We start from the raw sequence: 26472 nt of genomic DNA on the forward strand, positions 1-26472 counted from the left end.
CAGAACATTTTAAAATCTCTGAGTGCCTCTCGAATATTAGAGTCCTATGAAGTAGATAGGACACACATATTCCCATTTTGTAGATGAGGTAAGTGGTACTCGAAGAGCACAAGTGAATTATGTTTTATTGGAATGTGTTACGAGATCTGAGGAGAGAACCTACGTTTATTTTTTTGTTTTGTGTTTTTTGGTTTGTTGGTTTTGACTTACTGTCCATTGCTTTGTATTTGTCGATATCTAGTAAGTGTATGGCTCTATAGAAAGTATTTTCTCGGACAATGCATGATATTATAAGGCAAATACATACATACATATAAAACACAGATTATTATAGAGGGTGATATGTTACATAGAGTAACAGATGAACTACTGAATGGTTGGCTTGAGTACTTTATAGTCTTGGAGTTCAGAAGAGAAGTTAAGGAACTTGGTTTTGGGTATTGTTTAAAGCAATTGATAATATTTGATCTAGGCTTTAAAGAAAGGATAATGCAAGAAAGAATTCCAGACAAGAAAGAATGATGCTGGTGGGGCTAGAATAATGTTCAGGGAACTAAGAAGCTTTATTTTGCTTCTTGCAAGTGCATGGTGCTAGAATGGACTTTTGAGGCCAATGACTTGATGGTCTAGATGAAGGAGTTCATATTTCATAGACTTTCAGGAAATTGGAAGTCACTGCGCTTAAAATGAAGAGTAAGCGGAGAAAATATGTTTTGAGCGAAATTAATTCTGTGGCAGTGTTTTAGATGGTCTAGGATGTAAAGTAATAAGGCCTGTACTGCAGTGGATGTAGCAGGGATGAAAACAAAAGAATGGTGAAAAACATTTTTTTTAAGAAATGTATTTTAGAAAGTTATTTCAAAATAATTTCAAATTTATAAAAAGTTCCAAAAATAATACAAAGAATACCCTTATACCTTTACTACTGTGAACATTTAAGCCAATTTGTCTTGACATTTGTGCTCTCTCACTGTCTCTTCTCTCTCTCTTTCTAACTTTTATCTTAGCCAGTTGAGGGTAAGTTACATACACAGTGTCCCTTTAACCCAAAATACTTCAGCATGTATTTTTTAAAAATGGGAATATCCCCTTGCCTAAGAAATAAAAGCCACTGACTTCAGTAAAGTTTGCATAGATACAATTTATTTTTCTAATTGTAATCCATATTCCAGCTTTGTCAGTTGATTCAATGTTATCAATACACAATAAGCATTTTTTCCCCTCCAGCACAGTGTGCAGTCTAGGGCCAGCTATTTTTTTTTTTTTTTTAGTTGTCACGTTTCTTTAGCCTCCTTTAATCTAGAACATTCCCATAAACTTTATTTGTTTTTCATCACATTAACATCGTTGAAGTATATAATCTCTTCCTGTTTTGTATTAATATAAAGTCACCCAGTTTGTGCTTATCTGATATTTCCTCATGATTGAATGTATATTTTACATTCTTGGGTGAAATACTGTGTTGTTGATGTTATGGCCTCTGTACAGTATCCCATCTGGGGCATACGCTGCCCATGTCTTCGGTGATTTAATTTGACCACTTGGTCAACATGTTGTCCAGTTTCTCCATTATATAATTACTACGTTTTCTCCCTTTCAACTAATAAACTGTCTGTGGGGAGACATTAAGACCATGTAAATATCCTGTAACTCATCACAATTTTGCCCTAGATTTAGTATCTATTGCAGAGTTTTGCTTGATTCAATCTTTACTCTGAGAGTTACAAAAAATGATTATTTTCAAACTCCAGCACTCCTTCCACATTTACAGTCAATGCTTAGCATTCTGCTGTAAGCAAGGGCTCTTCCTTCTCTCTCCCTTCTTTCCTATTTTTTTAAAATTTTTCTTTCTTTTCATTTCTCTTTTTTTCTTTCTTCCTCCCTTCCTTTTTTTCTTATTGTTGTAGACCCACTATTGCTATGTTTTTATAATACTTCATAATTACTCTATCTTATGATTTTGGTGTGCAAATGTTTTTCAATTTTTGCCAGTGTGAGTTTCATTAAGTTGGCCTCTATGATCTCATGACATGCCTTCATTCCAATTATCTTTTTAGCACTTTCTTTTTTTTCCTTTCTTTTCTTTTCTTTTCTTTTTTTTTTTTTTTGAGATGGAGTCTCATTCTGTCGCCCAGGCTGGAGTGCAGTGGAGTGATCTCAGCTCACTGCAGCCTCCGCCTCCTACAGTCAAGTGATTCTCCTGTCTCAGCTTCCCAAGTAGCTGGGATTACAGGCGCATGCTACCATGCCCAGCTAATTTTTGTATTTTTAGTAGAGATGAGGTTTCACCATGTTGGCCAGGCTTGTCTTGAATTCTTGACCTCAGGTGATCCACCCATATTGGCCTCCCAAAGTACCGGGATTACAGACATGAGCCACCGTGCCTGGCCCTTTTCTTACTTCTCGGAATAACAGGATGTTCCAGGTACAACTTTTGTCTACCACACTTCGCCCCTAGAATTAGCCATTTAATTTCCATTTAGTGAGGAATGATACAGACCAAGATTTGGGTGGTAGGTGACCTCAGTGCTGCTGGGGTATCTTTGCTGCTTGACCCCTTCAGCAGACAGAGATAAGAAATGTATTCAAGTATATATACCTACACCCAAACATACATGTAAATGCATCTACACACAGACATATACATTATATGTACATATAAACATACACATAACACACATTTTATAAAGTGTGAGTTTACACTGGTACCTTCATACCTACAACATTGTTTTGTTATTTTTCCCATTCCATACTTTCATGTGTTTTCATCCAAGATGAGAATCCTGGCTCGCAGTAATGTCATTTATTGATTTGCTAAATCCAATAATGCATCTAAAATAGTTTCAAAATTGCTTTGCCCGTACCACTTCTTACATTTAGAGCTAAGGAGGATTTGAAGCATGGGTTAACCATGACTCGTGTGTGTGTGTGTGTGTGTGTGTGTGTGTGTGTGTCTGAGTGTGTGTGGGTATGCATGTGTGTGTATTTATTCCCTTTGTGGGTGCAAGAGATTGTAGAGTGAACTAGGGCAGTTATAGTAGTTCTGCCTTCTTAGTTGAAGGCAACAAATAAGTCAGGATTACTTTATGACTGTTTGTCTCATTTCTTCCTTCCTAAGACTTAACATCAAATGCTGAGTTATTTTTTAAACACCTTGGGTAAATTGTTTATTTTTTCCCTCCTTCCTTCCTTCCTTCTTTCTTTCCTTCCTTCTTTCCTTTCTTTCTTCCTTTCTTTCTTCCTTCTTCTTCTATTTTGTCAGAGATCTCATGAAAGCCAACAATTCATAAGAATAATTCAGTCTTGATTTACATAGTACATAAAAGGCTTCCAAATGTGGCAATGAAAGCTTTAGATTGAGATTTCCTTCAAATATCCTAGTGGCCACTTGAAGCCACCCATAAATCAGAGAAGCAATGGGAGTTTCTTATTAAATTTTACAGCAAGTCAGAAATCACTGAATGAGAAGAATTTCTGAAAGGAAGGTACTAGAGACTCTTCATGCAAAGTCCTACATTTTCCCATATCTTTAAGTTTTATAGTAATTCTATTAAGTCAGGTATCTGTTGAACACAGGGCAGTACATACTCAGGATCTTCTTGGGAATGTTTGCACCTCACCTAGGATCATGAGGATAGTATTTGCCAGCAGAGAAGCCCAAGGAAGGAGATTTCCTAGGTCATAGATGACAAGGGGTTGTACAAATTTTGTGGAATCCCTAAGTGGGAAGTCACTGGGCTTCAACTCATCATCTAGTCTGTGTAAAAATCTAGAATTGTGTTTTTTTTTTTTTTATCTGTGTGTGTATGTCCTTTATGGAACAACATTCACCATATATCCAGTTACCCAAGCCTGAAAGCCAGGCATCATCATTCCCTTCCTTCATTCTGCTCATCATTAGTAAATCCTGGAAATCATATTTGTGAAATTATCTTTTTGTTGATGATTTTCATTTCTACTATAACTGCCCTAGTTCACTCTCCAATCTCTTGCACCCACAAAGGGAATAAACACACACACACACACACACACACATACTCACACACACACACACATACACGAGTCATGGTTAACCCCTGCTTCAAATCCTCCTTAGCTCTGAATGTAAGAAGCACTATGAGAAATCTGGACCCTGGCGCTCCCGCTCCTTTCAATCCCATGTGGGTCACTAACCTACTTGTTCCCAGCTCTCCAGCCATGCTCTGTAGCTGTTTGTTATCCAAAAGCCTTCCTTCATCCGTCTCCCCTTCCTGGAATCCACCCTTGATTCCCTTTCTCCAATTCTTAACAGGGCTTTCTCTCTTTAATTCTTCAAATCTAGCTTAAATATCAAACCTGGCATCTTCTTCCATTTCACATTTACCAACACAATACCCCATTCATCAAATTCATAACATTTCTCTGAGTTTTGTTATTATAGATTTAATTACAACCTTAACCTCTTTTGTCTGCCTTTCTCCAGTAGAGCATGAGTTTGGAGAAAATGGGCCCTTTCTGCTCCTTTCAACACTATTTCTCCAATACCAAGGCTAGCACCTGACACATATACCACACAATCAGCAATTTTAAGTGAATTAACAAGTGGATGTAAGGGAGGGTTATTTTGCTCGACATGAGAAATGTAACCTAACGCAGAGCACATATTAACCTTGCTGTCTATTTTGGTAAAAATATTTGACTTGGAAATATTGAGATTTCTATACAAACACAGCATCTAGGAAACATGTTTTGGTTGTTGTCTTATTGGAGATTATTGTCAATCTGTTATACCTTAAATATTGTGATCAGAGGCATTTTGCTTATTCCAAATTTTCCTTGGATAGTGCATTTTTAAATCATTAGAACATTAAAAATCTTTCCCCTTCAAAGTCTTATAATTTTTTCTTATTTAATCAACAAATATCTACAGTAGTAGAAGTGGCTGTATTACTGATGAGGATTAAACATTGGAGTAAAATTCTGAGAAAAAATAATTTTTTAAAGAAGGCAACAATCAGTTAATATTTTCTTAGTTATCAAATAATGGCTTTTGGGGGCTAATTCTCCCCAGTGAACAAATATATCTACCATAACTGTAATTATATTTTTTTATCTTGTAACTGGGCCATAGTTGCTTCAATGCTGTTTTACTACCTTTTTATTATTTATGCTCTGTGTGCATATTTTATTCCTTTGAGAGAGGAAAACAGATATACTGTCTTATTTTTGTTACTGAACTCCTTAGTCTGGAATTAACTGGTCTTTCCTCTTTTAGAGCTGGTAAGAACTTGACAACTGGAGGTAATATTTAATTTCAAGTGTTAGAAATATTTTTTTCAGAATTTTTTTACTATTGGTTGTTTCATCAATAGAGACTTTAAGATGAAACATGACAGTTTCAGGATCAGGGTAGGGGTCACTGAGTTAAGGCTCATATTTTAATGTGGCATAGAATAAAAATCAACCCAAGGGGATATCAAAGCCCATATGACTTTTTTTTTTTTTTTTTTTTTTGAGATGGAGTCTTGCTCTGTCGCCCAGGCTGGAGGGCAATGGCACGATCTCAGCTCACTGCAACCTCCACCTCCCAGGTTCAAGCGATTCTCCTGCCTCAGCCTCCCGAGTAGCTGGGATTACAGGTGCCCACCACCACGCCCAGCTAATTTTTGTATTTTTAGTAGAGACAGAGTTTCACCATGTTGGCCAGGCTGGTCTCAAACTCCTGACCTCAGGTGATCTGCCCCCCTAGGCCTCCCAAAATGCTGGGATTACAGGCGTGAGCCACCGCATCTAGCCGATTTTTAAGCTTCTCATATTCTTCATTGTACTTAGCTTCTTAATTCAATGTTGCTAGTGTCTTTAGAGCTTTATATTTGGAAATAATTAAGGATTAATTTTATTTGTTACCAAAGAAGTAGATCCCCACAGAACAATATTGAGGTCATTGAACAAGAAGAACTGGGGGAGAAGATAGAAATGATGTCACAGGAGAAACCAGAATTGACAAGGATGTAATAGTACTTTTGCATCAGATAGACAATCAGGAGGCATGGTAGTGAGGGTAGAGAGAGACGAAACAATTATTTATGGTGACATTTTTGTTTTAAAAATGTTTGCAGGAAGGGAATCAGAACAAACCAATGGCTGAAAAGAGAACATGCCAAGGATGAGTAGAATGTTGTTTCCAGGATCAAGACTAAAAAAGAGTGTTTGAAAATGAAATAGGGTTAAGTACAGTTCAGGGGAGTTTTGTGTACAAATATATGTATAATCATCAAAGTCAATTAACCAAACATATAAACAGTTTTTCTTGCACAACAAAAAGCATGCCATCTAAATTTTACTTACAGATATTTCCTTAAAATGCTGTCTAATATTTTACTGTCTTGACTAAAGAAATGGAAATTTGTCAAACTGGCCAAAGGGGACACACATAGGTGGTTGTTCAGTCTTCATTACCCCTGGGGAAAAGGGTCAATGCATTTTCTTAGGGGCTGATTCTGGGATTAGCTCTAATTAATATTTTCATTAATAATATGGATGATGGAAAGAGGTAACTTGATACATTTTCCAATTATGGCAAATCGGGCAGGGAAACTAGCACGTGGAAGAACTTGATTACAAAATAAATGAGCATTTTTAGTTGCAGAAGAGAGTGACTGACAGTTTATTTAGACAAGAGCAAGATGTTGGGTGTGAATCACTAGTACTGATACAAGTACCTTATATTTATGTTGTGTTTCAATATTTAGAAAACAAGTTCACATCTTTGCTTATTTATCTTACCTTCAACCTTGCAAACAGGTAAAATGATCACTCTGGAGATAAAGATGGGACTAAGTTTGCTATTAATGGGTTTGACAGGGAAATATGGAGGGATAGAGAGAAATGAGGACTGAGTGGAATAGTCAGTTGCTAAATAAATTTGCATCCAAGCTTCACCCTAGGATGTTTATAGAAGATTTTTGCCTTGTGGTATGGGGCATGGTGGGCCAATTTTACTGGTATTATCAAAATTGGGCAAGCTTTCAATTAGTGTACTTTGCTTGATTTAGTTATGAAAACTTAAGGACAAAAAAAGGCATAGGTGAAGAAATCAACAGGATTTCTAATGTATTTAGAAAACTAGCATGAACAAAAACTATGGTCATTATTGAGCACGAAGAGGGAAAGTGAATAGTATATATTTAACTTCAAACACACTTTCATGTTTCATTACTGGAAGAAAGGGCTGCGACTCTCCATTTTTTCTACTGGGTATACGAAAATATATAGTCACATTTTTTTTTTCCTGGAAGAACATTTATAAGGAATAACATCACCTATCCATGAGGCTGAGATGTATCACTTTCTAGTTGGGTGACTGAGAATAGTCACTGCCCCTAATGTGTCTCTCTGTGCACCCTCCCTTCTTTCCTTTTTTCCTCCCTCTCCTTCTTTTACTATTTCCTCACTCTCTTGCTAATTTGTTTATTTTTTGCCTTTAAAATATACCATTACTTTTGTTAATGAGGATGTTTTTTGTTAAGACTAAAATTTGGACAGGGATTACAACCTGGCCTAAGAATGTTTTATTATATAATCTCGGCTTACCTTTTGGCATCATTTAAGTGTTCTTACTATATGCAACTGGGTACCAAGCAGGGATTTGGCTCCTTGTATTTTAGAATGTGATATTGTTATGAAAGCCTAAAGTTGAAAGTGCCTTTCAGATACAGAAAATAATCATATATTATCTTCTCTTTTAGGTCAAATGGCAGGTGATCATACTAGGCTGGAGTTCCATAACATAGAGACCGGCATCATCACAGAACGACGGTATCTTTCTTCTGTCCCCTCCAACTTCATTGGACACCTGCAGAGCTTGACATTTAATGGAATGGCATACATTGACCTGTGTAAAAATGGCGACATAGATTACTGTGAGCTCAATGCCAGATTTGGCTTCAGGAACATCATAGCAGATCCTGTCACCTTCAAGACCAAATCGAGCTATGTTGCCTTAGCTACCTTGCAAGCCTACACTTCTATGCATCTTTTTTTCCAGTTCAAGACAACATCCCTAGATGGACTAATTCTATATAACAGTGGGGATGGAAATGACTTTATTGTGGTTGAATTAGTTAAAGGGTGAGTACATGCCTGTTCAATAGCAAATAAATAAAACTTTGGAAAAATGGACGTCAATTTCCAAAAATATACACTAAGAACAACATACTGGCTCATAAAGTGGTGGGCCGGAGCAGGTGGAGGACAAATAAGAACGCATTTGTTTAAATCATGTCTTAGGTATCTTAAATTAATATGGATTCAGGACAGTTTTTTGCACCTACATTTTCACATATGAGATACAAATTACATTGGGCTCTAATTTATGGTAGGCATTTCATGAATCTTACAATTCAAATGGGCATTTCCTGACTGTGCACAATGTAATTCCACAAAAGCATTGCTACAAGTTTGTAGGATAGTCTATGCTAAATTAAATAGCTAATTCAAGTACTCAGATTGTTTAAATTTCAAAAAAATCCTTTTAACTCAAACTTCATTCTATGTCAGAGTGCCTTAGAGAATTTAGAAAGGAAGATTTGTATAAACTTGCCTTAAAACTGTGAGGAAAATTTAATGTATTTTAATTGATTTCAGCATTTATTCACTCATTCTGAAAATATTATTGCATATTTACAATATGCTACATCAGGTGCCATGCACGGATATAAATATATATACTTCTGCCACCCTTATGCACATCTCAGATTTCTACCACTGCGAGTCATACCCACACACACCAACACACAATCCTAGGGTTTGTAGATGCACACATAAACAGAAAAGAAAAGCACTGTGACATGTTTCTTGAGATGATCACATGCAAAGGCTCAGGAGACTCTTCAGGTAAATTAGAAAAACATGTGGAGCAGGGAGAGGCTATCTGACCTGGATGTTGAAGGATGAGTACACATTCCCTATCCTCAAACAGGGAATCGAGATAGAGGAGAAAAGCAAGTGCAAGAACGAGAAGAGTGGCCATTTTAAGTGTTAGAAAAGGATGGAGGGAATTGTGGGAATAGGGAACGCGTGGTGAAAGATATTGCTTTCCAAACTCGTAAAGTTAAATGTAGACCATGATTTTAAAAATAATTTTCACTGTTTCCTTTAGTTAAAACACTGAGTAATCCTCTTTGCTGAAACAGAATAGTGTTTGTTACCTTCTTGATAGCTGAGTTTCTATGTAACTCATTGTCATGACTTCTAGTAAGGATGGAACCACCTGAAAAAGATCTCCATTTGTAATATCTACTTTAGGTTCATCAAAACTTAAAAAGGGATGGCACTTTCCCCTCTTTCATTTTTTTCCCAGGTACTTACATTACGTGTTTGATTTGGGAAATGGTGCTAACCTCATCAAAGGAAGCTCAAATAAACCTCTCAATGACAATCAGTGGCACAACGTGATGATATCAAGGGACACCAGCAACCTCCACACTGTAAAGATTGACACAAAAATCACAACGCAAATCACCGCCGGAGCCAGGAACTTAGACCTCAAGAGTAAGTGCATGTTAAGTCAGAGCAACGAGCCTTGCACCACACGGTCTCCCTTCACATGGAAAATCCTTTGCTTAGGGGTGTGTTTGTACCTTCTGCAAAGACTGACCAGAATTTCATTTTCAGCACATAATTAATAATACAACACACAAGCCTCTCCTCCCCTTTAATGTGGTAGGAACCTATGTATTTTTAATAAAGCTCAAAAAATGCAGCACCTAAGGAAGCATGCATGATTAAAATGTAAAAAGTGAGAAAAATATAATATTGGTCTTGATATTAAAAAGGCATTTGTAAGTTACTTAAGTCCCAACAGTTTTCATTGATTTGGAGTCAGGGAACCAGATATATAGGAGCTTATTCTAGAGCTTATTAGTTTTCTTTCCTTGGTAAGGTTTCCTGGATCCTAAGTCCCTGACCAACAGGAGTCTGAGCCTGGCTTAGAAACCCTGTGTCTCCAACAGTGAATTCTATCCCCCATCCCAACACACACACACACACCACACACACACACACACACACACACACACACACGGAATGCTTCTTTCACCAGCTGCTAAGAAAGTCTTAACATACGCTTCTCTTCCTTATTGATACTTCATTTCTCAAATGTACGTGACAAAATGCTGAGAAAACATGTCAATAATAGGAGAGAAATGACTGAAGTTTCTATTTGAATCACATTTTGTGATTCACTAAGAATATATGTGTGTATCCCATCTAATTTAACACTACAACAAGCATTCCAGAAAGTATTATTAGCCTGTTATTCTCAATGTAGAAAATCGGAGGTTTGAATGACTTGCCCAGGGATAAAACAACACCAGCACCCTGCCCCAACCCCATTGATTCTTCGGCTCTGTACTCATGCATCACAAAGCCCCACAGATATCATTGCAGGCATAATTTTTCTTGGAAAGAGCTGCTCCTTTTATTGATGGGATCTTTCCCTTTGATTCAAAAGATAGATACACTGGGGAGGGGAGTTAGGAAACTGGAAAGAGAAAATTTAACTCTTTTTTTTTTTTTTTTTTTTGGAGACAGAGTCTTGCTCCGTCACCCAGGCTAGAGTGCAGTGCCACGATCTCGGCTCACTTCAGTCTCTGCCTCCTAGGTTCAAGCAATTCTCCTGCCTCAGCCTCCCAAGTAGCTGGGATTACAGGCACCTGCCACCACGCCTGGCTAATTTTGTGTTTTAGTAGAGACAGGTTTTTGCCGTGTTGGTCAGGCTGCTCTTGAACTCCTGACCTCAGGTGATCTGCCCCCCTCAGCCTCCCAAAATGCTAGGATTACAGGTGTGAGCCACTGCACCCGGCCTCAACAGAACTCTTTCTAGAGAAAAATGCTCTTTCTAAACAAGGTGAAAGGAGAAAGAAAAGTGTTTTGCTTTCAGTAATTGCAGAATATATTTTGAATCCTGGGACTTTATTTGCTCAACACATAAAATGTGTGGTAATGGCCGTCTCCCTTCTTTCACAGTGGGCTTCTTGCTAACTTCAAAGAGATCTTATTTGTACCCACAAATCTAATAGCTTGGCTCAAAAAATAAAATGAAATTCAAAGAACTGCCTCTTACAGGCCAAACCTCTTTCTCTTTATTCCCTCTGATTGAAGAGCTTTCTCTTCTGTATTTTTCACGCGCCCCTGTTTTGCACAGTGGGCTCAGGTGGTAATTGTCAAAAGAAAGGGAGAGATTGTAAAATTCATTGTGCTGATCAAGTTACCAAAGCTAAAGCAAAAAGTGCCCTGTTTGTGTAGGTGAGACGTCAGTAAGTGTAAGTGAACTTCACTGGAAATTAGGGATACTCTGTTGGAAATTAAAATGGCTTAAAAAAAAGCAGTTTATAATTGGTTGAAGTATGTGGCATGTACAGCCCTACACATTGAGGGTCCAGAGAAGCCATGTGAGACAATGGATTGTATTTCTTCAGATAGTTAGGACACTGTCTCCGAGAAGTAAATATCTGCTTATTTTTCATTAACAAATGGAAGTGAAGGTAATAGGAGATTGTAGTCTAGGATTCTTTCTGGTGAGGGTACTTACACATCTAAGTACTTCAGAGTTTATTTTTATTAAAGCATTAAAGTGATGGATAACTCTGAAGATAAAACAGGCTTTGCCCATAATAAAGAAAAAACACTGTAAGTATGAACTTCAAAATGGCATATTACATAATATTAAGATATATAGTAATGAACTCTCAGTGTACTTGTGTTTTTTTAAAAAGCACAATTAAAATTGTTTGTGAATTTCCCGTGTGAAGGGGCTAATCATTAGTATAGAATAATACCTTCTGCATTGCAGAAAAGTAAGAGCAAGTTTCTAAAATTAGTCCAAGTTTGGGCTAACAAATTGGGTATGTGATCCGATGGCAACAGTCATCCCACGGTGCCTCTTATCATGTGCACCATCAGCTAGAGGGAGTTTGAGAACAGCCTGCTGTGGGGCCTGATGTGTCTTGTCTCCCATCATCACCACTTTGGGTAAGGGTGGCTGTGGGCATTGGCCAGAGCATGAGTATTTATGGAGCATTGATTTTGGAAAGAGGACAACAGGGTTTCTGCAATGCAAAGCTCTCCGTCTCTATGAGAACGCTGGCATTGAGGGAGCACTTATAGGACAGAGAAGGACAGCACTTTTAGGTGCTGTGCAGCTGTAGTGGGGCATTGAAACGAAGCTGGGATCACCTGGAAGGCTTTTTTGCAGCAGTAATGTTTGAGGGATATTTGAAGGGTGAGCAAGAGCAACGAGGCTTTTTTTCTTTTTTCCACCTGGATGCCTACTGGAATTTAGAGGGACTTATTCATAAAGCAGAACTTCTACATGAACTCTTCGCTCAGACATGGACAGCAGTATTTTCTTTGCATACTAATCATGTAGCACTGAGCTGCAGGAAAAATGAAAGTTGACCTGTTTTGGTCAATAGATTGTATTCTTAAAGAATTAAAGAAAACATCAGATTTACTCTCCACCCTGCTGAAAGTCATTGCAGCCATCTTTGGTGCTTCTCAAAAGAAGGTCAGCCAACTTTAACTACTTGAGAATCATGTAGTGGTGTTTGCGAAGTTCATATTTCTGGATCCTATCTCAGACCAACCAAGGCAGTAATCATTTGAGAGAGATGCGCAGAAAACAACAGGCATCTGTCTTTTTAAAGTGCATTGACTGATAGAGATGCCATTATTTCAGAGTCCTGAAATAATGCAAGATCTATGTTGAGGCCAAATTTAACTCACTTTTAAATTTTTGTGTAAATATTGGTTTTGCTTTTATTTCAGAATGTTACTGTTTTTTGTTTGTTTGTTTGTTTTACGAGCCCCGGGCTGAAGTCACATTATTGGCTGGTTAGGATTATTAGGAGAATTTTTTTTTATCCTCCTTATATTTTACCATACCTTAAAAAGACACTAGAGGGCAGCAGAAGGCCACAAAACATGCTGCATAGGACCCCGGGAGTTGGGGAAACCGCAACCTGCTCCATTTGCAAGGGGAAGTAGAATTTCTTTTGTTTTCAGACATCTAAAATTCCACAGTTGGCTTTTATAGTGATGCATGCTTTTGTCCGTGGCTCTGTTTCATTATAGGAACAGGACTTTAGTGTAGAACTTTGAAAACTAGGGCTCATGTATTTCATTCTCCACCTTGACTCCAATAGAAACGATCAGAAATGGGTAGGAATCTAATGATCTTTCTCTCAGAAGATAAATTCCATGCAGCTGGCCTTGTTCAGCTTATCTTTCATGATACCGCTCGATTCTCAGGGGGTTGTGTGTCTCTTCCTGCTGATACAGTTTTGCTTTCATCTTTATTTCCCAGCTGTTTGTGTTCTATTCCCTCTGGTTATTATGTACAAGCAGCAACATGCAATGAAAGGAGCAGCAGAAATTTGCTCTCTGGAATGATTTCCTAGCCTAGCTTTGTATTCATTTTAGGACTTCTGAGCCCTGCCTCCTTTAGAGAGATAAATGGTTGGTGCAATTCCTCCTTATGTTCCTTCTCTTGTTCCTGTATTTGGCAAATTTGTATGTTAGGATGTGCATATATATGGGAGGGAGCTAATATTTATTAAGTGCCCACTAAATGCTAAATAGATGTAACTGAAGTTACTGTATTTAATCCTTGCAATTACCCAGGGATTTAAATTGAGGTCAGTCTTGCTCATTTATTAATCTAGTTGAGGAAAAAAATAGGGAGGAATAATTGCTTTTGGCCCCCACCTTCAATGAGTACCCTTCTTTAAAGCATTAGCTAAGTTTATCCTTCAGCAAATTGAGGATATATATAGTTTACTTGATAGGGGGAAAATTAAAGACTCCTAGCTGTGTAGCATAGAGAGCCCTCAGGTGGCCACCTAGCAAAACTACATAAAACTGAGTACAGTGATTTATGTATGGGCCACATCTAGGTCAGCGCAGGCAGTACTTTGTCCTTTCTTCCTCCTCTGTTCTCCCTCTCAAACCCAAAATTCCTTCAAGGATTTTGAGCTCTGGCATTGTCTTCTGATCTTGCCCCTTTTCTTTCTTACCAGGATCATCACCCATTTATCTCCTCCTCAACCTTCCTAGTATTCCTCCTTAAATCTCACCCTGAAGGCAACTGCCTGCTATTGTTCATCCTGCTACAAAGCCACTTAAATGTCCCTAATCAGAAACAACTCAATAGGGACTTTCTTTTCAAATATACTCAACCTCGAAGCAAAGTTTGAAGATAAATAGTATTCCTGCTCTTTTCTTCTTGACCTCTGACCAGTTGCTATCACTCAGCTCCCTGCCCTCTCCAATCCTGAATATAACACATATCCCCTCCATTTTATACCTTTTCATGTTGCTACTTGACAAATCTTTACTGCTGTCATTCAGTAAACCAGATTCTATTCAAAGTCATAATCACATTTAAACATGCCCAGGCTTTGTATATTCAGCCCACAGGACATCTGACAGCCCACTTGTCTTGCCCAGATACTTTGTTTAAATAGAAAATATTCAGGGAAGAGTGATGTTGAGCTTAACGTTAGAGCCGGATATGGCACCGGAAGTGGAGGGAAGGTCCTGCTGTCCTGTGGTTAGGCCATCTTTATTAGTTTCTTGTTGTTGCTGTTTGAGATTACTTTTTTTTTTTAGTCTATATAAGGGAAAGAGATTTATTAACACTATTTCCATTTGTAGGTTATTTTAAGGATCCAGTAGGAAGTAAGACAGACAAGAAACCCTTTCAGCTGCTGAGCAATGAGGCCTCACAGAGGATAAGAACTTTGTTCTTGGAGTCATACTGGGATCTCAAGAGCCATCCTCTTGGTTTTTCCCTTGGATACACATGTTCACTGCTCCCTAATCCATTGCCCCACCGCGACAGCAGTGCAGCCACCCTCGCTCTATTCTGTCTGCTGGCACTGCTGTGAGATGGCTCCTCTCTGCCTGCTGGCTTCTTCCAATCTTGGCTTCTTCTGTCTCGTAGCTTACACCTATGGCTTTTATTCCTGTGTATGTTTCCACTTCTGTCCATTCACTGCTTCATCTCACTTTCCAATTCCCCCCAGTACAGGGTTTAATACAGTGTGTGGACCTGGGACTAGGCTATAACTTCATAAGCTTTTCCCCTGCTGCTACTGGCTAGGCTCACTTCTTTAGTCCAATTACACAATTACACAGAGGTAGCTTTTTGAACTTGAAAGGGAAGAGAAGGAGACTATGGGTTGGAAGGCCGTCTGTAACCCCTGACAAAAGAGCAGGGTAATTTTCTCATTTTGAAGGGCCCTGAACGCCATGCCAGAAGATGGGAAAGGTGAAATTAAAGGGTTTTGAGAAGCAGAGGAGAGTTCACAATGCTCATTAGAATTATCCCTTTGGCTTCAATGGGGTGGATGAGCCGAGGTTCAGGGAAAAGACACCACTTTTGAAGCAATTGCCATGGTACAGAACAAAGACAATAAGGTTCTGAGTATGTAGAAATAAGACTTGATATATTGTTACTCCTTTCCTTACACAAGAATTTTAGAGCAGTTACTTGAAAGACAGATAGAGATGTGAAACTACTGTTTCTCTTCTGCCACATCCATTGAATCCCCGGGTTTTGCAGAATTTGTCTCAATCTGTTCTCCGTACTGTAAAGCTTTTGTCAGTGTGTTTTAATCCTACCTTAAGGAGGTGGGAAGTTGAGAGTGGGATTAAAACATTCCCTTCCCATGCAGTTATTCCCTTCCCGTGCAGTTATCTGGGACCTGCTATCCAACATTTGGTTTGGGAGTTCTTTCCTCTGCTTCCCTGTGGTTCTTGGCCCAGCTCGCAGTATTTCAGCAGAGTGTAAATTCTTTATTCTCTACTAAAAGCATTTTTTAAAAATTCCTTCACCCATTTTACTTGTTTCTGAATTTTTCTGACATTAACCATGGGTTGTCTATATTTAGTTTTATCAACTCCCTCCAACTATATTATTTGAAATTTCTCTTCCCACCATTAGAATCATGTGAACTTAGGAAGTATAAGTGATCTTGGAGATTGTCTGGTCTGACCAATTCCTTTTACAGATGAGAGAAATCTGCTCAGGGGAGGTTGACCTGCACAGCTATCCCAGTTTCACATTTCTTTACCGTAGCTCAGAAGATAGAAGTTGCGTTGCTCATATCAATCTCAATTGACTGCTAGTGACAACCTGCAGCAACACACTGAAAAGAAATCTGCACCTTTATGTGGATTCATTGGTGAAGATTATTGGTGTGTTCAGTCACAGGCCCAAGATGGAGATTGGTAGTGAGAGTGCCACCTATTGACTCTGCTTTTGGTGAAACTTTAAAGATCCCAACCCATCCCATTTGCAGATGCATAAAGCCCTGGGGCTGGTTTCTTCTCACCCAGCACACTAGCTGAACTCTGACAGCCACAGGCCTTGGCTTCCATGCTTGGAACAGCCACAAGGAGGTTGTGCACAGGGAGAAATAGCTTTCTTCAGCTTTTCCACAGCCAAGTGTGGGCTACTGGAAAGTTCCATCCTATGCCCAGATGCCTTTCATGATAAGCTGACAGTTTACCATGTCCCAGCAGGATGGTGATTAGATGGCTTGAGCTCTGCAAGGTGGTGACATTTGTGCCATGGAGCAGCAAGTACCTGCAGGTGCTCAGAGCTGAGTTCTCAAAGGTCAGGTGACTGCTCACAAGACCTCATCGTCATCCAGAGATGAGCCTTTGGTGCAGGTCCCTCTTTAGGGTATGCCAGGAGTGGTGATGCGTTGTCTTCTTAGAATTCGACTTTCTTGTTCAAGAGCTGTCTTTGTCAGCCATCTGAGAAGGCAGATATCTGACAATATCTCTCTCATTCAAGTAAGATTTAAATCTTCAGGGTTTTCCTAGCTCTCAGACCTCCCTCTTTTTGCTGAAGGGAGACTTATACAGAAGTCTTTGGAGTACAGTAGCATAAAACCATTCAGGCTGACAAGTGATGGGGAAAAGGACAGGGGGACAGGATATAGCATTCCAGGAACCCACGGACAAGAACAGAGAAAGATCAATGCTGGGCTCCATAAAAGGCGTACTCAGGAAAGCTCTTAGCAATAAGCCAGTGTTGCAGCCTCACTTGGTCTCTCCTGGGGCTGTGAGCTGCCTCCCATCAGCTGCCCAAGGAGCATTCCCTTGTTCTTCTCCTGCTCTGCACACTAGTTTTCTCTGCTTTCACAAGCATTGGTAAACTTGGCCTTCTCAGACCTGGCTTTTCACCCCTGATCAACTCAAATACCCAAGAAAGACTCGTTTAAGTTTAGCGGTTCTAGTGCCAAATTCTTGGAAGAGTACATTTGATCAAGACAGATGTCCTCCCTGTGCCAGGTTGAGGGAATAAGAGACAGAGTCACATTATACAAATATGAGTTTACTGGATTTGTTTAAAGAAATATGGGGATAGGCTACTTTGGTTATAAATGGAGATATCAAAGGCTCAAAAAGTGTGATTTTTAACCTGCTATGCAAGAATTAAGGGACAGGGTTTGCCTTGCTCTGGAGTAGGGGGTGAGGATAGGGCCTAAATTCTTCAAGGTGATAGAATACTAGGTGCTAGGTGATACCCAAATGTTTAGATGATGAAACTCATAAGTGCTTGAGTGAGCAGCATTTGTTTTTGGGTGGAGACAGAGACTTTGTTTATACATAGGGAGTACATGAGGTAGCAAAGCCAAGCAATAGTCAGAGGTTCCCAGGAATTCACAGGAAATGCCAGGAGAAGGAGGACCTTAGATTTTTACCTTCTGTGCAGATGCGAGGGTCCTAACCAGACTCATCTAGATCTGTAATGGACAAAGGGTCCCAGGCTGACATCTGGACAATGTTACAGTTGTTTACTATATTCCCAAAAGGGAATGTCACTATTATTTTCAGGCAATTGTCTCATCTAGTTGGATTTCAGTAATAACGCAGCCCCTGCCCTGTTTCAGCATGACCCAGAAGAAAGCCAGCTTCCATCCCGGGTACTGTACAATTCCTCTTGAGCCATGGGTCAACATGGAAATAGACTTGAAAGTTGGGTGGGCTTAAAACAAAGTTGCTGCTCCCACGGTAGAGATGCTCAAAAGCTAAATCTGCCATCTTTATCCACACAGGAAAGTGCATTTTTAATGACATAGCACTGTTGTGGCTCTTTATTTTCATGCACTAGAGGGTACTTCCAGTGCTCCTTAGGAACCACATTAGGTCAATCAGCGTCCCCCATTGACATCACATGAATGTGGTTTTCTGTGTCCATGCTTAAAAGTGGCCCCTTTTTGGCCTTTGCAATTAATTATTTTGGTTGTTCGTAAAGACAATACAAGAAGCATATAGCATTATAATTAATAATACAGTCATTGACGTCAGAAAGACCTGGGTGAAATAGCATCTCTGCCATTTCTTTTGTGTATTTCCTTAGGCAGGTATATCACTATCACCATCATCATCACCATCATCCTCATCTACCTTTACTAGGCATTAGGTAAGACAGCTACATATATTTTCTCTTTAATTTTTGTGACAAACTGATGAAGTTGCTGTACTTATTGCCATGTAACAGGTGATGAAACTAACATAAGGCTTGGGGAGGTTAAGCATCTCACCAGAACAATAATGATAGTAATACTAAATAGAAATTATTGTAACCATTTCTAAGGGTTCGTCGTATCTCATGTACTGTTATAAATATTTGCACATGGTATCTCATCTCAATTAATTCCCAGAACAATACACAAGGTTTGCCAGTGTATTCTTTGATGCTCAAGGGTTCATAAAAAGGACTAGGAGGGCTCGTAAGGCTCATTTGGATCTGACAGGTGTTGGCAATATTTAGGCCAATTTCCCATAACTACCCTAGTACAAGCAGAGCCCATTTGCCATCTCAAGTTTATTAGCGGTTGACTAGTATGATGTTAGTTATCAATATTCCTAACCTGTCTGTGGGAAGTTCTCTCCTCCCTCTCCCCTCCTCACGCCCCACTCACACTCCCCTACCCACAATACACAGACTCCTTAGGCCTCTCACCACTGGCTTCCCCTTAGAGTTCTGGGACTGTAAAAAGAATTCAAACACTATAAGGGCCTGTACTAGTGTACCATTCTTTCTCTAACACAACAGCCCTTTGACAGTTAAAAATTTAACATGTGTAGTTCCCTATATTTTTTGTGAAACCCAATGAACTCAGTTTGCCAAAATGATATCCAAAATGACATTAAATGTCTTTTGGCTGCGACATGTGTGAATCATGCACATCAATAGAGTGGTATTGTAGAAAACTGAGTGTTTTCGTGAGAAAAACTATCTTATAGCTTGGGTCTGTCTTTATTCTCTATTCAAAGATATAATAAATTACCTTCGTTATTGTCACCGTCATCCTCGTTATTATCAATTATGTCATTTATGCATGCCTATATGTCATGCATCATGTTAAGGGCTTATGTGTGAAAGGATTACATTAAATAAGTATGGTGTCCTAATGTGGTCAAGCTATAATATCATTTTTTTTTACCGCGACCGATCACTTTAAAATGTATTGTGTTAAGGTATTTGTACCATGTGCTGATTTAGAGTAAATGTTTGGGTTCACTGTTAAGGTAATTATATAATAATTTTATATTATAAAACATAACATTCATTAAAATTACAAACCACCAATCTGAGTTACTAATCAAAGCTCAGAATTGAGGTTGCCCTCTGCTTTTGTCAGTCACTGGCAGTAGGGCAAAGGGCAAGTTCGGCTACTGCCTTTTCCTGCAGTTATCTTTCAACAGCTTTTTGACAAGGCACATCAACTGACATTGGGACTCTTGGTCTGGCAGATCCCTCGAATTCCTCCTCTCCTGGTGCATTCTTGGGTTCATCCAAGGCTTTTCTGCTAGACCTTCCAACCTTAATCCCTGTGTAGGGGGATGCTTCTGCTCCCTCCTCACAGACTCTTACCACATGGGCTGCCCTGTCTCCAGGCAGTCCTGCCCGGCTTGCTGTCATGCACTTGGGGCCTATCTCGGCCCACGAGGAGTTTCCATGGATCCTTTGTCCCCTCAACCTTGGAAATGTACCCCATTCCCAATGCTCTCATTTCCATTCCATTCCATCTTGACCTCTTTAAAGTTTTCTCAGCATGTTGGGTGCCAGTTCTGCATCCTCCAGTGGTCGGGAATGCAAAGCAAGCACTCCAGGAGACCCTGCTCTGAGAGCTGCCTTGCTAGGCTTGGAGCTAGGATGTAGGAGCACAAACTCACTGCATAGTACGAGCTACTTCAAAAAATATTCTCAGACAACTTTCCTTCCCATTTCTGATCCATTTTATTTTTATTATTTCCTTAATGTAGCTGAGGAGTTCAAGGGCCTTAGAACCAGTATTTCACCTGTTCCTTGATAAATTTTGAATCTGGGTGTCTGTCTCATTCTCACATTGTCTGATATTGACTGTGTTGGCACTTCAGTCAGAAATTCAATTTTAGTATTCATTTTACACATACGGTCTCTGAATCCTCACAACAATTAGATCAATGAATTATTAGTGCCCCCATTTTACAGATGAGATAATGGAGACTTGGAAGGCTTAAGTGAGTTATTCATTTCTCACGTAGCACGAAGCGATAGAAACAGAATTTGAACCCAGGTCTACGGCAGTATGTAAATACTGCCATCTGTATTTGCCAAAATATTTGAGAGGATTACTTCTGAATGTCTACAGTGAAAAGCTAACATTTATTTTAATCTTGGGGGGAAATATCATAAAATAAAACACTTTCTATTCCATAAAAAATCTTAATCAAGCTTCTACTTATCTACTACATTGTATAACATTGAAAATTCCACTTCTGGTAGTTGCAAAGGAACTGGATATTTCCACTTTACTTTCTATATGCTCTTCTCTCCCCAATGCCTTGCATAGCATCTATATATTGGTTCTGTCTTAGCCCCTGAAGTCCTCCTGAAACAATACAGCTAACAACTTTAATTGCTGTGTGTCCTTTATATATATTCTGCAGAACATTTGCATTTATAGGTATGTAGAATAGGCTCTGGAAAATCTAGTACTTGGTTGGGTGATTGGGGGTTGGCCTATCAATCAGTCATCGGCTGGTGCAAACTGGCTACTTGCAGGCTCATTCAGCTCTCAAAGCCCTTAATTTCCTTAGCCTTTAGGAAAAGTTCCTAACACTTCCCTGACCTGGAGGAGGGATCCCTGCTTTTAAGTATCTCCATTTCTCCTTAAGAATAGTTTATCTTGGAAGAACAAAGTGTTTGGAGACATGCACTAGGAAATTACACTATAGCAACTGGATGTGATGACCTTATTGGCATTAATAATATTCCATCTTTCGAGCACAGAAGGAATTCTTTTTTGGAAAAAAAAATACAGAAATGTTCAGATACTTAAGGAAAAACAAGAGTGTGATTTGACTCCAGGAAGCTCATAATATTTTAAAAGCTCTTTGGCAATGTCTGTAAGTTTTTTTGTGTGTGCTTTATACTACTTTGTCCTTTCAAGCTACACAGAAAACCACTGGTGGCTGTAACCTTTTTTATCCTGTTTATATCTAAGTTGAGAGCCGGTGCCAATTTTTCACCAACATTAAAGAGACGTATTATAGGAAAGAGCTGTTCTTTTATATTTACCCTTTATACCACTGGGTCTTCCCCACCCAAAATAAATGTTCATTTGTTTTGAAATAAGAAAAAAACCTGTCTTTCAAATAAGAAAAGTTATTTTGGGAAAGAAAGTCTAATTGTTCTATACACTATTCGGGAAAAAATAACAGCTTTATATAAGTTCTGCTACTTGTTCCCTATTTATAAGTCTCTTTTAATTTCCAGAACAGTCATTTCTAAACTCCTCTATCTATTCTACTCCTGTCATTGAGAAGGGTTTTAGTAAAAATAGGAGAGAGTGTGGTGCATCGGAAAAGAATTAGCCTGGGAGTCAAATGCTGAAGTGCTGGCATTATTATTCTTGTATTGCTTGTATTACCCTGGGCAGGTAACTAAACTTTTCAGAAGGGTAGTTTGTTCATCTGTCCGGTAGGGATAATAATAACCACCCTACCTATTGTGAAGGGTTGCAACAAGGATCAAATGGAGTAAGAGATGTGAAAGTGTTACGAGAAAGGGGCCCTGATCTGGAACCCAAGGGAGGGTTCTTGAACCTTGTGCAAGAAAGAACTTGGGGCAAGTCCATAGAGTAAAGTGAAGGCAAGTTTATTAGAGAAGTAAAGAAACAAACAAGTGCCTACTTTATAGGCAGAATAGCATCATGGACTGCTGAACTGAGTATACTTATAGTTTTTTCTTTATTATATGCTAAACAAGGGGTGGATTATTCATGAGTTTTCCAGAAAATGAGTGGGCAATTCCCAGAACTGAGGGTTCCTCCCCTTTTTAAACCATATAGGGTAACTTTCTGATCCTGACGTTGACATGGCGTTTGTAAACTGTCATGGCACTGGTGGGAGTGTCTTTTAGCATGCTAATAAATTATAATTAGCATATAGTGAGCAGTGAGCATGACCAGAGGTGATTTTCATTGCCATCTTGGTTTTGGTGGCCAGATTCCTTTTTTTTTTTTTTTTTTTTTGACACGGAGTCTCTCCCTGTCACCCAGGCTGGAGTGCATGGGCGTGATCTCGGCTCACTGCAACCTCTGCCTCCCGGGTTCAAGCGATTCTCCTGCCTCAGCCTCCCAAGTAGCTGGGACTACAGACACATGCCACCACCCACAGCTAATTTTTGTATTTTTAGTAGAGATGGGGTTTCTTCCCGCCACAGCCTCCCAGAGTGCTGGGATTATAGGCCTGAGCCACCGCGCCTGTTGGCCAGATTCTTTACTGCATTCTGTTTTATCAGCAAGGTCTTTGTGACCTGTATCTTATGTGGACCTCCTATCTCATATGCTACTAAGAACATCTCACCTTTCGGGAATGCAGCCCAGCCCAATAGGTCTCAGTCTTATTTTACCCAGCACCTATTCAAGATGGAGTCACTCTGGTTCAAAATCTTCTGAAAAAAGCACCTTTCAAACTGCACTGTTTATGCATGTGTAAGGTACAGCAGTGTATGTGAGGTTGAAAACCCCTGCAAATCCATATGCAGTCCCAGAGAGCATTACACAGTAAGTAAAAAAATGAAACATGGAATGGTGACAGAATTGTCTGCTGTAAGGAATGTCACAGGTATTTAAACTGGCTGTCATTTGGATGAGACAAAAGGAAAAGACTGAAACTGTTTGTACCCAATTTTTACCTAAAGGTAAATTTAAAAATTTAAAGCCATTAGATGAAGTTAGCTTGGCATGGATTTATATCCCTGAACTCGCACCCCATCTGCCACACTGTTACTGGCATAGAGTGGGTTTAAAAGAAGATGGATTACTATACACACTCCCATAGCAATTTCACTTTATTATTTCCCATTTAGCATGCCCACCAGGTTTCCTCACAGTCTGTTGGCCGAACATACAAACAAAATCTGTCTTCCTGTTGTAAGTTTCAGAATCATACTTTTAAAAAAATCTTTTTTGGGGCAGTTTTGTTTCAAAATTTAAATAAGAAACAAAAGTTCAGAATATTGAAAGAATTATATGTTCTGTTGATATGGATAATAACAATATTAACTCCCCAAAACTCACTACAGGAAAACGTTAAGGTCTAAACTCTTATCTTCTTGGGGTTGCCCCTCCCCAACTTGTCCCACGTAAGTGCTGGTTTGTACTAGATTGGGCCATGGATACATACAAGTGTGTGATTTATCTCTTTGTGGGAGACAATTGAAAAGTAACTGCTGTATCTAAAAATCAAATGTTGACTTTTGGTAAAAAACATTTTGATAAAATATGATTTAAAAAGTTTTGAACATAAGAATTCTACTTATGTATCAGATTTTGAATACCTAATATTTATAATTATGGAAGAAAATTGACTTTGCCTTTATGAGATTACTCCATTATTATGCAGATGAGTCTCTTATTGTACCAGTTGTCTCAGGAATTTGTTAGCTTGCTTGGATTTTTGCTACCATTTATTACCATTACTTTTATCAACTAGTCACAACTCTCCAAAATTTCCTGTATGTTGTAGTAGTGAAGCTGTACATATTGGCCACTTGCCACTTAGAGTGTACAGGGTGTACATGTGCGTGTCAGTCTGGATTAACGGACAATTAACATAGTTTCAGAAGACCTGGGCTTGCAATAAGACCCTGCCCTGTTCTGGTATTGTAGCCCTAAACCATAGTTTCTTCATCTGTAACATGTATCCCTGATAACCTTTACTCCTCTTGTAGCTCAACAGGCAAAAACCAGATACAACAATATATGTGCAAATGCTTGGTCAAGTTAAGGATACTTAACTCATGTCAGTTATTATTATAATGATGAAGTCAGAGCTGTTTTTTCTGGTTTTGACCATAGTAATGCCTGACACTGATTACCAAAGATTCAAAGCAGTAAGGAAGACCTCTCTCACTCAGGACTCTGTACATTTCAGTTCAGTTGTCTCGGTGATTTTTGTGAAACTCAAAGTCATTTTAGCTAAAGTAATATACTGTTAGATGTGTAAGCCTGCTGTAGCATCAGGAACACCTGTGGCTGGCAAGGAGCCAAGAAATAGAAGCTACAAACTAGAAGGACTCTAACCTTAGGAGTCTTTGAGTGGTGGCCCAAAGGCTAGAAGGAGTGAAACATCTGCAAACCAAAAGGAAGTGCAGATGAGGATTAACAAACTCACTAGAGCAGAGCACTAAGGGTCCACACAGTTAGCTTCTCTGTGTTCTACAGACACAGACAGCAAATAAATGCATGTCTTTCTTTGTGATAATAACAGAGCAGATGAGTCTGGAGAGACAGTGTGAAGTGCTCATGGTGTCCATATGCCTATGGAGGATGCATGAATCGGGTCATCTTTGTATATGGAGCAGCACAGAGCCAGAATGAAACAGAAGGCCAGGAAAGGCTCAAATTTAATTTCCTCCAAAGATTTTTATACATATTTTAATTGGAGAAGACGATTCATGCATGGGTTCTCATTACTACGCACACTGATACTCCAAACTGTTTCTACACCTCTGTCTTCATCTCTGTATCTCTTTCTACAAATAAATTCAGTATATGTCAGTTAAAACTGGTCATGTATTACTCTATCAAGTTACGCTATCAGAGTGGGAAAAAATATGCCATTGAATTCCCTAAATTTTCTTAATGAGCTGGATGGCTTCACCTTTGTGTTTAAGAAAGGGATCAGGCCGGGCATGGTGGCTTACGCCTGTAATCCCAGCACTTTGGGAGGCCAAGGCGGGCGGATATCTGAGGTCAGGAGTTTGAGACTAGCCTGGCCAACATGGTGAAACCCAATCTCTACTAAAAATACAGAAGTTAGCTGGGTGTAATGGCATAGACCTGTAATCCCAGCTACTCTGGAGGCTGAGGCAGGAGAATTGCTTGAACCCAGGAGGCGGAGGTTGCAGTGAGCCAAGATTGTGCCACTGCACTCCAGCCTGAGCAACGGAGCAAGATTCCATCTCAAAAAAAAAAAAGAAAAAAAGAAAAGAAAAAGAAATGGATTAGTAGATGAAAAATTTTCCACAATTAACTTAATTCATTATTGCTCAGGTAAAAAGAGCCAGGGACAAATATGAGTGCTGACATAAAACCTTCCCTGTGTCCTTATTGTTTCAATGATTATTTATCGAATGTGAACTACTAATTCATCCATTCATTCAGTGAGTCAACAAATAATTATCAAATGCTTACTAAGTGAAAATGAGAATATAAATGTGTTTAGGATTATTCCTTCAAATAATTTATAAACTAATGGTTACATAAGGCTTACACATACAAAGAACTGAAAAAGATAAAATCATTTTCAGAAAAGGGGTTCAATTTTTTTATGAGGATTCCAAGATATTTATCTGTGGCTAAGGAAACAGGTACACATTTCCAAGGTGGAGTTTGAGTTGAGTCCCCCAAGTTGAGTAGGATTTTGAAGAACAACATCAGAAGAGGAAAGGCATTCATGCTGGAAGTATTGTATACCACAAGCAAGGATGGAGCAGTGGGAAAATGCAGAGTTGGGGAAAGGCTGCCAACAAAGTTTGACTAAAGGTCAGACTGTGGGGTGAAGATAGATATTATTTCAATCTTCTACCTGGCAAAAGTTATTTTTGAAAGATAGTTCAAAGTTTAGCAAAAGCTTTTGAAGAGAAGTAATTCAAAATCTTGATCACTGCTGAGCCTTAGACTTAATTTAGATGATACAGAAAGGTATTGAAGATATCAGAACACAGTGGAGTGACTGAGACAGTGTTGATGAGGAGGCTGAATGGAGACAGTGACACCAGGTAACAGGTTAGTACTTAAAAGGTGTGTACAAGAAGAAAAATAGATAAGAGCTGGAAATGGGAATGAAAACGAAACAACAAATGTCAGAAATATTAGCAAAGTTGAGTCATTCACCCCTTGGCAGTAGTTGATTGTA

The 26472-nt window shown here is 39.1% G+C and overlaps 1 protein-coding gene across 44 annotated transcripts in view; it reads left to right on the forward strand.

The window, feature by feature from the left end:
- The window catches only part of NRXN1 (neurexin 1), a 1114986-nt gene that overhangs the window by 525214 nt on the left and 563300 nt on the right, over positions 1 to 26472 (forward strand). For all 44 annotated transcript variants that reach the window (XM_055107954.3, XM_055107959.3, XM_055107953.3 and 41 more), the window contains 2 exons: positions 7728 to 8109; positions 9341 to 9531. In XM_055107954.3, the coding sequence (XP_054963929.1) occupies positions 7728 to 8109; positions 9341 to 9531 (573 nt within the window). The remainder of the gene's footprint in view (positions 1 to 7727; positions 8110 to 9340; positions 9532 to 26472) is intronic.

The sequence above is a fragment of the Pan paniscus genome, chromosome 12 (assembly GCF_029289425.2).
Source record: "Pan paniscus chromosome 12, NHGRI_mPanPan1-v2.0_pri, whole genome shotgun sequence".
NCBI classification, from domain to species: domain Eukaryota; kingdom Metazoa; phylum Chordata; class Mammalia; order Primates; family Hominidae; genus Pan; species Pan paniscus.